This window comes from Schistocerca gregaria, chromosome 2 (genome assembly GCF_023897955.1).
Source record: "Schistocerca gregaria isolate iqSchGreg1 chromosome 2, iqSchGreg1.2, whole genome shotgun sequence".
In the NCBI taxonomy this organism is placed as follows: Eukaryota; Metazoa; Arthropoda; class Insecta; order Orthoptera; family Acrididae; genus Schistocerca; species Schistocerca gregaria.
Window position 1 is genome coordinate 586,843,766 of NC_064921.1, and position 16,245 is coordinate 586,860,010.

Here is a 16,245-nt window from a genome sequence, read left to right on the forward strand (position 1 = left end):
ACTATGTTTATAAACAGAGAGAGAACGAGAACAATAAGTTCATTTTAAGCATTTTGGTTAGAACTAAAGTATGTTCGAAGACGGATGTGACGCTGCGGAGCTATCAAACGTTTCAGAAAACGTGCTATACTTCAGTATTGGGCGATTGTAGCGTCTCAACAAATGAGACTCCAGATTGCGATTACATTTTCGATACAATTCGATTTTATATCGCAAATCGTAGAGTGGATGTCAACACAGACTGCACAAGCGAAGTGAATGAAAACATAAACAAGAATGGATGTTCTCAGACCGGAGCTCACATGGGTGAACGGAAAATGCTATCGTGTGAATTTCGTTGATCCATCAGTAACAAGGGGTGGAGGGGACGATTTTGAGACGTATGGTGCGGACAGTTACAGATGTGAAGGTACTATGTAGGAATGTAAACTTCATATTACTTTAACGTGTACTTTGCATTTCGTACAGTTTCACTAATTCTTGACGGTATAGTGGTTTTAGGTGATGTAACGTATTTTTAATCGTCACGATGCATGTTGACATCACGTTTGCAATGAATCAGTGCCATGACATATTATGCGGTTTGTGTATCGGCATACTATAGTTAAAGTTTAGCATAGAGTGTGCTGTACTGTGTGTATGTTTCAGTGGATATTAAATTTGTGAAAGTTCTGGTTATATGTACCTACTAATTACCTGTCCATAGCGTAAAGTATTATCTTCATTAACAGATGCAGTGATATAACTCTAACTATCCTAATGCTGTATTAAAAATACCAGACAAAAATTAGGTACTCCAGGAGACATCATGCCCAATACCATGTGACATCGACTGTTGCCTTGTTAATAGCTTTAGCGTATACATAAATTTCTTGACATATGCCCCATCCAGCTGAGATCACTAATTTGATTATTCAACCCAAAAAGCTAGCCTACTTAACTGTGCGAATGTTGTTTACTGTGTTTCATCTGCTGTTCCAAGTAATCCTGGACATTTTATGCAAGATGAAGATTGGATAATACAACAGGCTAGGTGAGATTCTTTGTAGTAGTTAAGTTTGTCAAGCCAACTAGGTGTATATGCAATACTGTGGACATGGCAGTTGTCGTTATGAAAGATGGGAAGTGTCCACAGCATATTCATTCTGAAGATGTAAAAAAAGGGATAACACTTGATCACCGAGAATCTGGAAATAAACATCCTGGTTCATGTTCTTGTTAACCTGAATGAGTGGGCTGAGGTTATGAGATAGATCTGACAGCTATTCCTTTTGGAATTGGTCACTGTTCTTATGGTGTGTTACATGACTGTGGGAGGTACATCATTCTTTGTTGGTACATTTTTCAGCTATGTTGATGCATTAATAATTTTGTCAACTTTACTCACTTTATGCTCATGGACACATCCAGACACAATAGCTCCATTCTATCATTTCACTTGGATCCACCTTACTGTGGTGATTCCATACAATCATTCAGCAGATACACACCATTTCACTGCTACGGTGTACGTCAGGTTTGAAGGTTCATGTGACCATCTGTTTCCGATTTCACATTATAGGTTGTGTAGTACTCCATTGTGACTAATATGCTCTTCTGAAGGTTGACTAATCCTTTGTCTGTGAGCGTATATGAACACCTGAATATAGGTGTCTGTAAAGAAAGTGTGCAGTTTGCTAGAAGTTAGTGAATTTTTGTAAAACATGCAAGAACCCTACAAGAATAGCACCCACTACCTCCTCAGCATTTGATTTCCTTTCGTTAGTAGCAGAATGCACATTAACCAATACCTTAGAAATGGTTTAGTGAATCATAACTACATGATTAGACATTGTTATGACAAATACAGTATCTAAGCACAGATGTAACAACATATGTAGGCCCCTACAAAAGATTGATGGGCAATGTGTGTAGCAACTCTCACATAACTACATAATGAAACTGATTGAGATGTGTTAATTATGGTAGAAGTGTTGACATCAACATCAAGTAGTTAGAGTATTTTACAGTACTATTATGATATGACTTCATAATCAGTTTCAGATGTCATTTCTTCACAAAAGTTGAACTAAACTGAAATTTGTCTTGCCATCTATATTTTATTGTAATATGGGTTTGGTAGCATATTTGATTTCTAGCACAGCTGGAGACTTGAGCTTCTGCAGAAGTTTTTCCAGAAGGGTGCAAGAGTAAAAAATTAACATTTTTTAAAATATAAATGCTGCAGTGAGTTTAAAACTGCCTCATTCCCCAAGAACTAAAGTTAAACAGAAGTACACAAAACTTGTTATATCTCAAAGACAGATATAACAACAAAAATAATAAATTACTGACAATATAATGTAAATGGATAGATAAATTGTCTACTCACCAATCAGCGACAGGGGAATACACACAAAAGGGTGTAATTTGTACTAGCTTTTGGAACCAGTGGCACCTTCTTCTGGCGGAAGAGTTGAAGGGAAGGAAAAGGACTGGAGCAGTTTAGGGAAAGGGTACAACTCGGAAAAGCCTCACGAACACCGAGTCGGGGGAGACTTACCAGACGGGATGAAAAGGAAAGACTGATTGTTGGGAACTGCACTGGACAGAATTTGAAAACCTGAGAGCTTAAAGGTGGAAGAAAGGATAATATGCAAGAAAGAGATTGCAACTAAAACAAGGTGCACAAGTTAATAAGAGTGAAAAGCTAAGTGCATTGTGTGTAACAGAGGTGGGAGAGGGGGACGGCGAAAAATAGACAGGTCAGAAAATGAAAGGTGCAGAAAACTAAAATGGAGTGAAGAAAGGAACAGTTACTGTTAGGAAATGCTGAGACAGAAGAAATTAACGTAAATTGAGGCCACGTGGGTGGTGCAAACCAAGGACATGTTGTAATGCTATTTCCCACCTGCGGGGTTCTGAGAAACTGGTATCTAGGGGAAGACTCCAGATGGTGCGTGTTACCTATATGACTCACCTGCCAGTTTCCAATCCATCAGACTTCTCTCCTTCTTCGAAACCCTCTAGTTATCTCTCCCTCATGTTTCCTTGGATGGTATCATCTGCGGACCCAACTTCAGACTGCAGCAACATGTCAGACTTCACTTCAAAGAACTATCCCGCCTTCTCCTAAGCTACTTCAACAGTAGTTTTCCCTTCCTGTCCCTCGGCAGTTCCCTTAACAGCCACACCATCAACCACCATTCCTCTCATACAAAGCAAGCTTGGCCATCCTACAGGCTTCACCTCTGCCTCCCAGACCAGTAATAACTTGTAATCAGAAGAACCAGTCACAACAGTACAATGTTCTCAGCCTCTCACCCAAGGCACTGCCCCTCCCCCCCTCCCTCCCCACCCCTGAATTATCTGTATTATACAAGAGGCTCACTCTCAGCGCTAAACCAGCTCCTTTTGACATACTTTCCTTTACACATAATGTCAACTGGAAATATCACTTTGCAGCCCAATCCCAAAATCTTTCCAACAGCAAACCTGACATCGAACCCTGCCTTGAATAATTCTGACCATAATCCCAACTTGACCCACGACCACTACCTCAGAATCATCCCATACAAGCCTTCCAAGAATTCCTCACATCGAGCATCGCTTCACAACCTCTCCTCAGGCTTTCCTCAGGTCGCTACAACATGACCCTAACCTGCCCTTTGCAGAGCTCCATGCTCTGCATTCCCTAAAAGCTGATGAATCCATCACTATCCTGCTAGTACGAAAAGGATTTACTACTGTGGTACTTGACTGACAGGAGTATGGTGTCTGACGTCTCTACATACAGCATCTGCCATCAAGATCCCATCCCTGAAATTCAAACTGACCTGGAATTCCTCCTAAAAAGCTCAGGACCCTCACAAGGACTTATATGTTAATCCGTAGAACTTTTTACCCCACCCAAACCACACAGTCCCACATTTTACTTTCTTCCTATGATCCATAAAACCCAGTCATCCTGGCCGTCCTATAGTTGCTAGCTTCAAAGCACCTACCAAACCTATATCTGCCTTAGTTGATCAACATCCACAATGCACAGTACAAAGACTTCCCTCATATATTAAAGATATCACCTAGTTCCCAGATCGTCTGAAATTCGTACCCGTCCCACTCCCATCACTCTCATTGCCGTCAACCTTTTCAAAGGTTGCACTAGGGGGCTTTCCTGGGATCCATAAACCTTCAGCCTCTGGTTTGGTTTAGGTACACTGATGACATCTTTGTCTTATGGACAGGTGGTGAGGCTGACTTGTTAAAATTCTTGGAATCTCTAAATACCTTCTCTCAATTAAATTTCACATGATCCTATTCTGAATCCCGTTCGACTTTTTGGATGTTGATCTCATCCTCAGCGAAGGCCAGCCACACAATTCTGTCTACATCAAACCTACTGACAACTAACAGTACTTACATTTTGACAGTTGCCATACTTTCCGTGTCAAACATTCCCTCCCGTACAGCCTTGGAATTCGAGTCAAACATATTTATTCGTTTGCATCCCTTTACAGCAATACACCAGCACTCTCACTTGAAAAGTTTCTATCATAAAAAAGCTAATATTAATTTATATTGTTATAAATTATAATTGGGTGCATTCATCCTCAGTGCCTTGATCCGCTGCTGCAAGTTGTCCTGTGGTCGTGTTGTCAACTGTACTTGACTGTTAAGTCAAAATAAACAATACTTAACAATTTTTTTGTTTCAGACAACTTTATTTTAACTCAAACAAGACGTACATGTTATGTGCACAAACTCATCTCATACAATGACCTCCTCTGCTAACATGGCTGCCCCTATGTATATGATTCCAAACAATCCTCATCCTTGGTATTGTTAAAAAAGGGCTCTTTAACAAAATTACAATTAAAGCTCTCATTTTAAAACCAATTCAACAATTACAATAGCTCTTATAGAATGAATACAAAATTGAATTTTCAGGTATATAGTAACTTAACCGTGTATAAATGCTAAGATATGTGGTGTTAACAATCCTCTTACTGTTTTTATTAATTAAAAAAGGTTTCATGGTTCAGGGAATGTTCCTATCAATTACAGGACCTACACCCTTCAATACAATTATAATATAGTAACTGGTTTCTTTGTATCCATTCCACAAGTACATCTTTACCTACACCCCTAGATGAGAAATTATGTGTATGGTCAAAAAATACGTGTTTTTTTAAAAATTGGTTTCAATGGACTGTTACGTTTCACACTATAGCCTTCAATGGAAGTAATAATCCCAACAGCCTTGTTCAAAAGCAGGTTACCCAGGCCATCACATCGAATTCTGGTGCTGCTGATCTCTCCAAAAACAGCTTTGGAGCACATCACTTGCCACCCAGTATTATCCTGGTCTTGAATGTATTAATCACCTAATTCGACAAGGCCATGACTTCTTAAAATCATGTCCTGAAAGAAGATCCATTCTGTCTGAGATTTTGTTCACCACACCTAGAATAGCCTTTCATTGCTCTCCCATCTCCGAAATATCCTTGTCAGACCCTATGCTCCTCCTGCATCTGTCTCCCTACCCTATGGCTCCTACCCCTGTGACCATCCTCACTGCAAGACTTGCCCTATGCCATATGCACTTTCCTACCACCACTTATTCCAGCCCTGTAACTGGCAAAACATATACTGTCAAAGGGAGAGCCACCTGTGAAATGACACTTCATACACCAGCTGTTATGTAAACACTGTTTGGCTTTTTACATTGGCATGACTATCACCCAGTTATCAGCCAGGATGAATGAGCATAGGCAGATTGTGTATACAGGCAACACACCATATCCTGGTGCAGAACATGCTCCACAACATGACAGTCATGACCTCAGCACCTATTTTGCCACATGCACCATCTGGATGCTTCCCCCAGACACCAGTTTCTCAGAACTCCGCAGGTGGGAACTAGAGTTACAACATGTCCCTGGTTCTCACCACCCACCTGGCCTTAATTTATGTTAATTTCTTCTGTCTCAGCATTTCTTCACAGTAACTACTCTTCACTCCATTTTAGTTTTGATTTTCTGACCTGTTTTTCGCCTACCCTCCTCCCATCTCTGTTACCTACAATGCAGTTAGCTTTTCACTCTTATTAACTCATGCATGATGTTTTAGTAGTATTCTCTGTCTTGCATATTACTCTGTCTTCCACCTTTAAACTCTTAAGGTTTTCAAATCTTGTCGGGTGCACTCCCCAGCAATCCTCCTCATCCCATCTGTTAAGTTTCCCTTGAATTTTTCTAACTGTAACCCTTTCCCTGAACCTCTACAGTCTTTTTCTTTCACCTCTCTTCCTCCTTTTCAACTGTTCTGCCAGAAGAAGGAGCCACTGGCTCCGAAATGTTGTAAGATTTGAGCCCTTTGTGTGTGTGTGTGTGTGTGCCCCTTCCACTGCTTGGCCAAACGACAGATAGTTATCCACATAGTATTTTTAAAGGTATATTACTTTATACCTAAACAGCAAGAATATTTCTGTAGTATATCCAAAGTACATCTTTCCATGTTATTGTTATAAGCGCGAATGCCACCTTCTTGATTCAACAACCTTAAATAATGTCCTTGAATGGTTAAATCCTGGGCATATGGGTTATGCTTTGTAATGTTCACAAAAAAATTATTCATAAAACTGGATCTTAAAAATCTGTAATTGTAGAAGAACAACAGAGTGATAGTGAGAATCTTGTTGGATAGCAAGAAAAACATGCCATACAAATACTTGTCAAAATTGGAGATACATGGATTAAACTTTTCCTATCCAGTTGACAAGAAAGTGACAGAAAAGATTCGGGACATTGTTTCAGCACTGTTCTGTAAATGATTGTAACCATCCTAATTTCCCATGAACAGTTCAACAACTAAAAACTCCATGGTATATCCATGTGATTTCTAAAGTAACATTTTCCTGTCTCACTCACCAAAATTAAATCTGCAGTCAGTGATTGCCAGAAATGTGGGAGAATTCTCTAATGAATAAAAAAAAAGACTGTACCCAGATTGCAGGAGGGGTCCACACATGTTGAATGGACACCTATGACCCAAGGTCTAGTTTAGATGGGTATATAACAATTTCTTTTTGAGTAAGTGGAAAGAAAATGTTAGGTTTGGCGACATAAAAATGTGTAGTGTAACTTGAGGTGTGGGTTAGCTTGAGATGTGACAATTTTGTTTGAGATAGTGAAGCGAATTAATGCAGCATCTTGCAAAAAAACTATAATTTTTGCTATAGAAGGCATTTTTTTTTTTTTTCAATGAGTGAGCTACATCCACAATTTTGGTGATGTTATTGGTCAAAGATGTTGAGTGGAACATCAGTATTTCCACAACTGAAAAACAAGTGACAAGTAATCTGTGAGACATCTGGTAAGAAAGGCAAAGACCCACTCAGAATGTGCATTAAGAGTAGTAAGTGTGCACTAAAAAGTGAAACATTCAGTTATCACTTAAAAAATACTTCTGGCAAACATTAATTAAGATCTGGTATTGCTCTGAAGATTGCTTCTTCTGTGTCCAGAGACTGCAAATAAAATCTGCTGTAATATAATGCAGAAACCAAATACTCTCTTATGTGGTTTTGATGAGACTACCAATTACCTTGTAAAATAAATCTGCTAATCGTGTAATTTACCCATTGTCATATGTAATAAGTTGCTCTTACTGTCCTCCAATCTTTCACAGCAACAAAAGTTGTTCCTATCTTTAAAAAAAGCTAAAAAGAGTGATGTTAAGAACTACAGGTCCAACTGAGTGATCTTCACTGTTTACCAGTGGCTTTTTGACATCTGCTGTTGGACAAAGGACTCCTCTAGGCTTTCCCATTCATTGCGATCTTTATTTGTATGTACACATGTTAGTCCTGCATGTTTCTAATATCATCTGTCCAACTCTCATTTTCTTGTTATTCTGATGTCTTCATATCTTTTGGAATACAGCAAATAATTTCCTTAGTCTGTCTATTGTACCATCTGTTCCCCTGGCTACAGGTTCTGCCTGTCTCAGTTTAATTTTTATTACAGTCTTATTTATGCTTCCAGTTATCTGTTTTATGATAGATTTGTTTATCTTTTCTCTTGTAGTAGTTACAAAAATCCTTACCTCTATTGTTCACTGAACAATGATTGCTTTTGACTGGTTCTCACTTAAAAAGTTTGTGTCTCCCTGCTGTTGTTCAAAACTGTTGACAGTCACTGATAGCAAACTCCCATTTTTCAGAGACAGTGGGAACTTACTTCTGAAAACTACTTAGTTTGCCAAACACGGATCTTAAAATTCTGAATGGAAAGCTACAGTATTATCATATCCCACTTGCATGGGCGGGGTGTTACCTCCATAATAGAAGGCAGTGGGGTCACATTTACTTAGTGGCCTCACAAATAATCCTATATTTGGAATGAGAAATGTAAAATATGGAATAAAATATGGAGTCCTAAAACGTTTGCTATTGGCTTGCACATGTTCTTAATAACCTTCAAGTAACCTTAAAGATCTGTTCAAGTGCTGCGTTGTTTGTTAATGACACTAACATACTACTCAAGATCCCAAACTCAACCATGTCACACAGAAGACTGATGATTGTTGAACAGGTGAACAGTGGTCTTTCACTAAGCATTCTAACCCTTAATCTCACAAAGATTAAAATTAATAAATTATGAGACAGATTTGATGGCTCGTGCTTACCCTCAGAAGTGAAATGTATAGTATTGTTGATAGCCACATATAAGAATGAGTGTGGGGTTGTAGATGTAGGAACCTACACCGCCATTCTAGGCAAGATCCTAGTGCCGTTGCCTTCCTCCAACATGCTGTGAACTGTCGAGTGTGTATTTGTGTCATGTGGATGATTGTTATGAGCACTTGTACAATATGATTTCTGGTTTGTTCTGTTATGGCTGAAGAGAAGTGACAGGGTGAAATTTGTTTCAGGCACATAACTTACTCCTCTTGAATAACACCAAGATCACCAGTGAGCTTAATGTCACCATCCGATAGACAGTTTATCTCACCAGTGTTACATGCCTTCAGTTCATGAAGCACTGCAGAATTTGGATTTTAATTTAATTTTGAGTACAAACATAATTAAGTAGCTTGAACAGAGTGGCCTCCTCCATACCAATCTGCATGGATTTCGGAAACATTGATGATGTGAAAACCAACTTGCACTTTTCTCACATGACATACTGAAAGCTTTGGATCAAGGCAACCAAGTAGCTGCAGCAGTTCTTGATTTCAGGAAAGCATTTGACTTAGTACATCACCTATACTTATTGTCAAAAGTACGATCATGTGGGAAGGTTGTTGTTGTTGTTGTTGTTGTTGTGGTGGTGGTCTTCAGTCCTGAGACTGGTTTGATGCAGCTCTCCATGCTTCTCTATCCTGTGCAAGCTTCTTCATCTCCCAGTACCTACTGCAACCTACATCCTTCTGAATCTGCTTAGTGTATTCATCTCTCGGTCTCCCTCTACGATTTTTACCCTCCACGCTGCCCTCCAATACTAAATTGGTGATCCCTTGATGCCTTAGAACATGTCCTACCAACCGATCCCTTCTTCTGGTCAAGTTGTGCCACAAACTCCTCTTCTCCCCAATCCTATTCAATACCTCCTCATTAGTTATGTGATCTACCCATCTAATCTTCAGCATTCTTTTGTAGCACCACATTTCGAAAGCTTCTACTCTCTTCTTGTCCAAACTATTTATCGTCCATGTTTCACTTCCATACATGGCTACACTCCATACAAATACTTTCAGAAACGACTTCCTGACACTTAAATCAATACTCGATGTTAACAAATTTCTCTTCTTCAGAAACGCTTTCCTTGCCATTGCCAGTCTACATTTTATATACTCTCTACTTGGACTATCATCAGTTATTTTGCTCCCCAAATAGCAAAACTCCCTTACTGCGTTAAGTGTCTCATTTCCTAATCTAATTCCCTCAGCATCACCCGACTTAATTCGAATGCATTCCATTATCCTCGTTTTGCTTATGTTGATGTTCATCTTATATCCTCCTTTCAAGACACTGCCCATTCCATTCAACTGCTCTTCCAAGTCCTTTGCTGTCTGTGACAGAATTACAATATCATCAGCGAACCTCAAAGTTTTTATTTCTTTTCCGTGGATTTTAATACCTACTCCGAATTTTTCTTTCGTTTCCTTCACTGCTTGCTCAATATACAGATTGAATAACATCGGGGAAAGGCTACAACCCTGTCTCACTCCCTTCCCAACCTCTGCTTCCCTTTCATGTCCCTCGACTCTTATAACTGCCATCTGGTTTCTGTACAAATTGTAAATAGCCTTTCGCTCCCTGTATTTTACCCCTGCCACCTTCAGAATTTGAAAGAGAGTATTCCAGTCAACATTGTCAAAAGCTTTCTCTAAGTCTACAAATGCTAAAAACATAGGTTTGCCCTTCTTTAATCTATCTTCTGAGATAAGTCGTACGGTCAGTATTGCCTCACGTGTTCCAACCTTTCTACGGAATACAAACTGATTTCCCCGAGGTCAGCTTCTATTAGTTTTTCCATTCGCCTGTAAAGAATTCGCATTAGTATTTTGCAGCTGTGACTTATTAAACTGATAGTTCGGTAATTTTCACATCTGTCAACACCTGCATTCTTTGGGATTGGAATTATTATATACTTCTTGAAGTCTGAGGGTATTTCGCCTGTCTCATACATCTTGCTCACCAGATGGTAGAGTTTTGTCAGGACTGGCTCTCCCAAGACCGTCAGTAGTTCCAATGGAATGTTGTCTACTCCGGGGACCTTGTTTCGACTCAGATCTTCAGTGCTCTGTGAAACTCTTCACACAGTATCGTATCTCCCACTTAATCTTCATCTACATCCTCTTCCATTTCCATAATATTGTCCTCAAGTACATTGCCCTTGTATAGACCCTCTATATACTCCTTCCACCTTTCTGCTTTCCCTTCTTTGCTTAGAACTGGGTTTCCATCAGAGTTTCTGATGTTCATACAAGTGGTTCTCTTATCTCCAAAGGTCTCTTTAATTTTCCTGTAGGCAGTATCTATCTTACCCTAGTGAGATAAGCCTCTACATCCTTACATTTGTCCTCTAGCCATGCCTGCTTAGCCATTTTGCACTTCCTGTCAATCTCATTATTGAGACGTCTGTATTCCTTTTTGCCTGCTTCATTTACTGCATTTTTTATATTTTCTCCTTTCATCAATTAAATTCAATATTTCTTCTGTTACCCAAGGATTTCTACTAGCCCTCATCTTTTTACCTACTTGATCCTCTGCTGCCTTCACTACTTCATCCCTCAAAGCTACCCATTCTTCTTCTACTGTATTTCTTTCCCCCATTCCTGTCAATTGCTCCCTTATGCTCTCCCTGAAACTCTGTACAACCTCTGGCTCTTTTAGTTTATCCAAGTCCCATCTCCTTAAATTCCCACCTTTTTGCAGGTATCAAGTGAAATTTGTGACTGGATCAAGGACTTTTTAGCAGGGAGGACACAGCATGTAACCTTGGGTGGATAGTCATTGTCAGATGTAGAAGTAACTTCAAGTATGCCCCAGGGAAGTGTGTTGGGACCTTTGCTGTTCATATTGTATATTAATGACCTTGCAGGCAATATTAATAGTGAAACCAGGCATTTTGCAAATGATACAGTTATCTATAATGAATTATTATCTGAAAGAATCTGCATAAATATTCAGTCATATCTTGATAAGATATCAAAGTGATGTAAAGATTAACAGATTGATTTAAATCTTCAAAAATGTAAAATTGTGTACTTTACAAAATGAAAAAACATAGTATCCTATGCATATAACATCAGTGAGTCACTGTTGGAATCGGTCGACTCTTACAAACACCTGGGTGTGAGTGTAACACGTTGTAGGGATGTTAAATGGAATGATCACATAGGTTCAGTCTTGGGTAAAGCAGGTGGTAGACCAATTTATTGGTGGAATACTGGGGAAATACTATCAATCTACAAAGGAGATTGCTTACAAATCACTCATTTTACAGGTTCTGCAATATTGCTCAAGTGTGTGCGACCCATTCCAGATAGGACTAACAGGGGATACTGAAGGTATACGGAGAAGGGCAGCATGAATGGTCACAGGTTTGTTTAATCTGTGGAAGAGTGTCACAGAGATACTGAAGGAACTGAACTGTAAGACTCTTGAAGATAGATGTGAATTATCCTGAGAAAGTCTATTAACAAAGTTTCAACAACCAGCCTTAAATGATTACTCTAAGAATATACCAAACCTCCCACATATCACTCACATAGGGATCGTGATAATGAGATTGGAATAATTAATGCACTCACAGAGGCATTCAAACAATCATTCTTCCTGCACTCCATATGTGTATGGAACAGAAAGAAACCCTAGTCTGTCACACACTTTGCGGTGGTTTGCAGAGTATAGCTGTAGATGGAGATATAATGCAAGACACTGATGGAGATACTGGTGATTAGGAACTTTTCACCACCACCACCTCTCCTCCCTTAGCTGACCAAATACTGACAGTGCATTCGTGCGTGCTTTAGCAGCCTCAGCTACGGATATGGGTTTTTACTCTTTCCTATTTCCCATTTGTTGATAAGAAACTAGCTAATTTGAAAGAATCATTATCTTCTGTTAATAATAATTGTAGCCTCCTGTGTAAGATGGTTGATGGCCTTTGTTTCCTAAGTCATTTTATAACTATTATGTTTCCTATTTAGGAGTGAAAGGGACCAGTCATCAAAAACAGAAGCGTTGAGTCATTGGCAGGGAAACACAAAAGGAGAAAGAAAACTTCATAGCTTTCTGAAACCCTGTGCGCGCGCGCGCGCGCGCGCGCGCGCACACACACACACACACACACACACACACAGAAGTGCTCATGCATGCAAAAATATGTGCTCGCCTATACTCCTACATAGTGCCAGCTGGACGATGAGTTTGTGTGCAACAAGCACTATGTAAGGACACGCCAACGTGTGTGTGTGTGTGTGTGTGTGTGTGTGTGTGTGTGTGTGTGTGTGTGTGTGTGTGTGCGCGCGCGCGCACACATTTTTGTGTATCCTGTCAACAACTCAACACTTATGCTTTTTTGCTGAGTAGTCTCCTGTACTCTTAAGGTATTCACATTCTATCTGAACTATCCTACTATAAATTCCTTAATTCTATTTCTTCCACTCTTTTTCATATATGTCTCAAGTACAACTTCCCCAAGTTGTATTTCCTCTTCTCAAAAATATATATTATATTCAGGCAAAGTAATGTGTTAGTTGTTTACAGATTCTGAATGTACAGTTGATGATCCATGCGATGAATTTGAAATTGAAACAACAGATGGTGGCAGGTTTAGGACATCATTCCGAGTACCAAGGTAAAAATAAAATTTTTAATAATTTAATCTTAATATTAAGACATAAAGTTGTGGGTATATGTGTTATCAGTTATTTTAACTATGCTTGCTATTAGGTATTACACTATTTGTGCAACTAATGTCAACTATACCATGCTCAGTCATTCGGTGTCTGTCCAATAAGGTACGTAAATAAATTAACTCACATAATTAGTAAGAAATTAACACTAAGGCAGCTGTTGTGGATTTAAAAATAAATTGCTTTCAACAATGAAGAGAATGAGAAAATCTTGTAAAGATATTTTATTTGTTGTGTATTGATTAGTGTTTGACTTTCTGATGGTTACATTTACTCCTGGTTATTTATTTATTTATTTTTACAATATTTATTTGTGTAAGAGAGGTAAATGACTATCCTGCCACATGAAGACAAATATGTATTACCTGTACTTTCTATACTTATAATTTCTGTGTCATAAGACCCGTTTATTGGAGCTGATCACTGAACTGATTTTCACATTTAAGGGCAGAAGCCTGTTCAGTTGGAGGAGTATAAAAACAGATTTTTATTTTTTTTTTTTTTTTGGGGGGGGGGGGGGGGGGGGGAGACTTCCATTGGTCCATTGGCACAGTGGTGATGTAGACGGTCAACTTGCATTTAAGAGCACAGCCGTTCAAAGTCCCAATCTGCCATCTAGATTTAATTTTTCCATGTTTTCCCTAAATTGCTGAAGACAAATGCCATGATGTTTCCTATGAAGAGGACATGGCCAACTTCTTTCCCTAACCCATACTTGTGCTCTCTGATGACCACAGCGTCTTTGGGGCATTAATCTTAATATTCCTTCCTCCAACTTTACCGTTGATGGCACATGAGTTTATTGAAAGTGGTAGATTTCCAGCAATGAAAAGTTTTCTTTGCAGTTAAAATTTGTACAATATTTAATGTAGTATGGCATGAGATCTCCTTGACTGTTTGGAATTACAATATTAACAAACCCTGTAACAACTCACAATCTCACTGAACAAATAATTTATTTAGCTGTAATTGGATTGAGCTGAAGCTTGTATTCAGGTGTGGCATACATTTCTTGTGGAAATTGCATATAGTTTTTCTCATTGCTGTAACATATTCTTTTTTAAAACAATAGTTACATAATACCTTCTGCACACCATGTTCGTTCATGGTACAGACTGCCTCACAGATAGTGCTCAGAATGCAGACAAGTGTGTCTATAATTTTATTGAAAAAAAACTAACACTGCATGAAGAACATTATGCAATTTCTACTAAAAAACTTCTAAATGTACCTCTGAAACAGGCTGTGGACTCTCATGTTCCTCTTGTTCACCTAATTCAGCATTAAGTTTAAGTAAATTACTGTTTCAGTCTTATTTGGAACATTTCAGGTGCAGATGTTCCAAGGTGATCTACATCTGCACGTACTCCACAAGGCATGGCAGAGGGTGGTACTAGTCATTTTCTTTCCAGTTCCACTAGTAAATAGAGTGAGGGGAGAATGACTGACTCTATGCCTCCATATGAGCCTTAATTTCTTGTCTCTTTAGTTTCGTGATCCTTATTTGAAATGTATGTTGGAGGCGGTCAGCTTCAAATGCCAGTTCTCAAAATGCTCCTTGAAAAGAAAGTCACCTTCTCTGCAGTGATTCTCATTTGAGTTTCTGAAGTATCCTCGTAACACTTGCCTGTTGTTGGAAGCTACCGGCAACAAATGTAGCAGCTCACCTTTCAATTGCTTTGATGTCTTCCTTTAATCCCAAACACTCAAACAGTACTCAAGAATAGGTCACACCAGCATCCTATATGTGGTTTCCATCTTTCCTTCATAGATAAACCCACTTTCCCAAAATTTTCCCGATAAATCAAAGTCAATCATTTGTCTTGCCTACCACAAACCTCACATGCTCATTCCATTTCATTTCGCTTTGCAATGTTATGCTCAGATACTTTAGCAACATGACTGTTTCAAGCAGGACATTACTGATGCTGTATCTGAAGACTACGGGATTGCTTTTCCTACTCATCTACATTAACTTACATTGTTTCACATTTAGAGCTAGCTGCCATTCATTACACCAACTAGAAATTTTGTCTAAGTCATCCTGTATCCTGTTATAGTCACTCAACTTCATCACCTTCCCCTACACCACAGCATCATTGGCAAACAACCGCAGACTGCTGCCTACCCTGTCTGCCAGATCATTTATGTATACAGAAAATAATAGCAGATCTATCACACTTCCTTGGGGCACTTCTGACAATAGCCTTGTTTCCATCAAGGAAATCATTTTGGGTTCTATTACTTAAGAACTCTTTGAGCCACTCATATATCTGGGAACAAATTCAATATGCTTTTACTTGTGTTAAAAATCTGCAGTAGGTCACCGTGTCGGATGCTTTTCAGAAATCTAGAAATACAGAATCTAGCTGTTGTCCTTCATTCATCGTTCACAGTATATTATGTGAGGAAAGTGCGTGCTGAGTTTCGCAGAAGCATGCTTGTTTGTGAACATAAGGTTCTCAGTCTCAAGGAAGTTTATTATATTTGATCTGAGAATATGCATAAGTAGTTCTGCGGCAAATCTACATTAAGGATATTTATCTGGAATTTTGTGGATATGTTCTTTTACCTTTCTTATATGTATGAGGGATTCACAGTAAATCCAAGCTAAGTAAGGTAGCAATGCTGAAGAGTACTCTTTGTAATACTGAATTGGGATTTCATGCAGACCTGGAAACTTATTTGTTTTTAACTCTTTTAAGTTGTTTCTCTATGCCAGGGATGCCTATTACTACATTGTCCATACGGGAGTCTGTTTGACAGTCAAATGATGGGTACGTTTGTACAATTCTTCTGCATTGGATGATTCCTTAAACAAGAAATCTAACTGCCACA

General features: G+C 38.9%; 1 protein-coding gene across 3 annotated transcripts in view; it reads left to right on the top strand.

Annotated features, from left to right (window-relative positions):
• Nucleotides 1–16,245, top strand: part of LOC126333923 (activating signal cointegrator 1 complex subunit 1) — a 90,406-nt gene that overhangs the window by 414 nt on the left and 73,747 nt on the right. The window contains exons 1-2 of one of the 3 annotated variants that reach the window (XM_049996780.1): nt 3–409; nt 13,259–13,349. In XM_049996780.1, coding sequence (XP_049852737.1) covers nt 277–409; nt 13,259–13,349 — 224 coding nt within the window. In that variant the 5' untranslated portion in view covers nt 3–276. Of the gene's footprint in view, nt 1–2; nt 410–13,248; nt 13,350–16,245 lie in introns of those variants that run through there. The other 2 variants (XM_049996782.1, XM_049996781.1) reach the window with 2 other exon arrangements.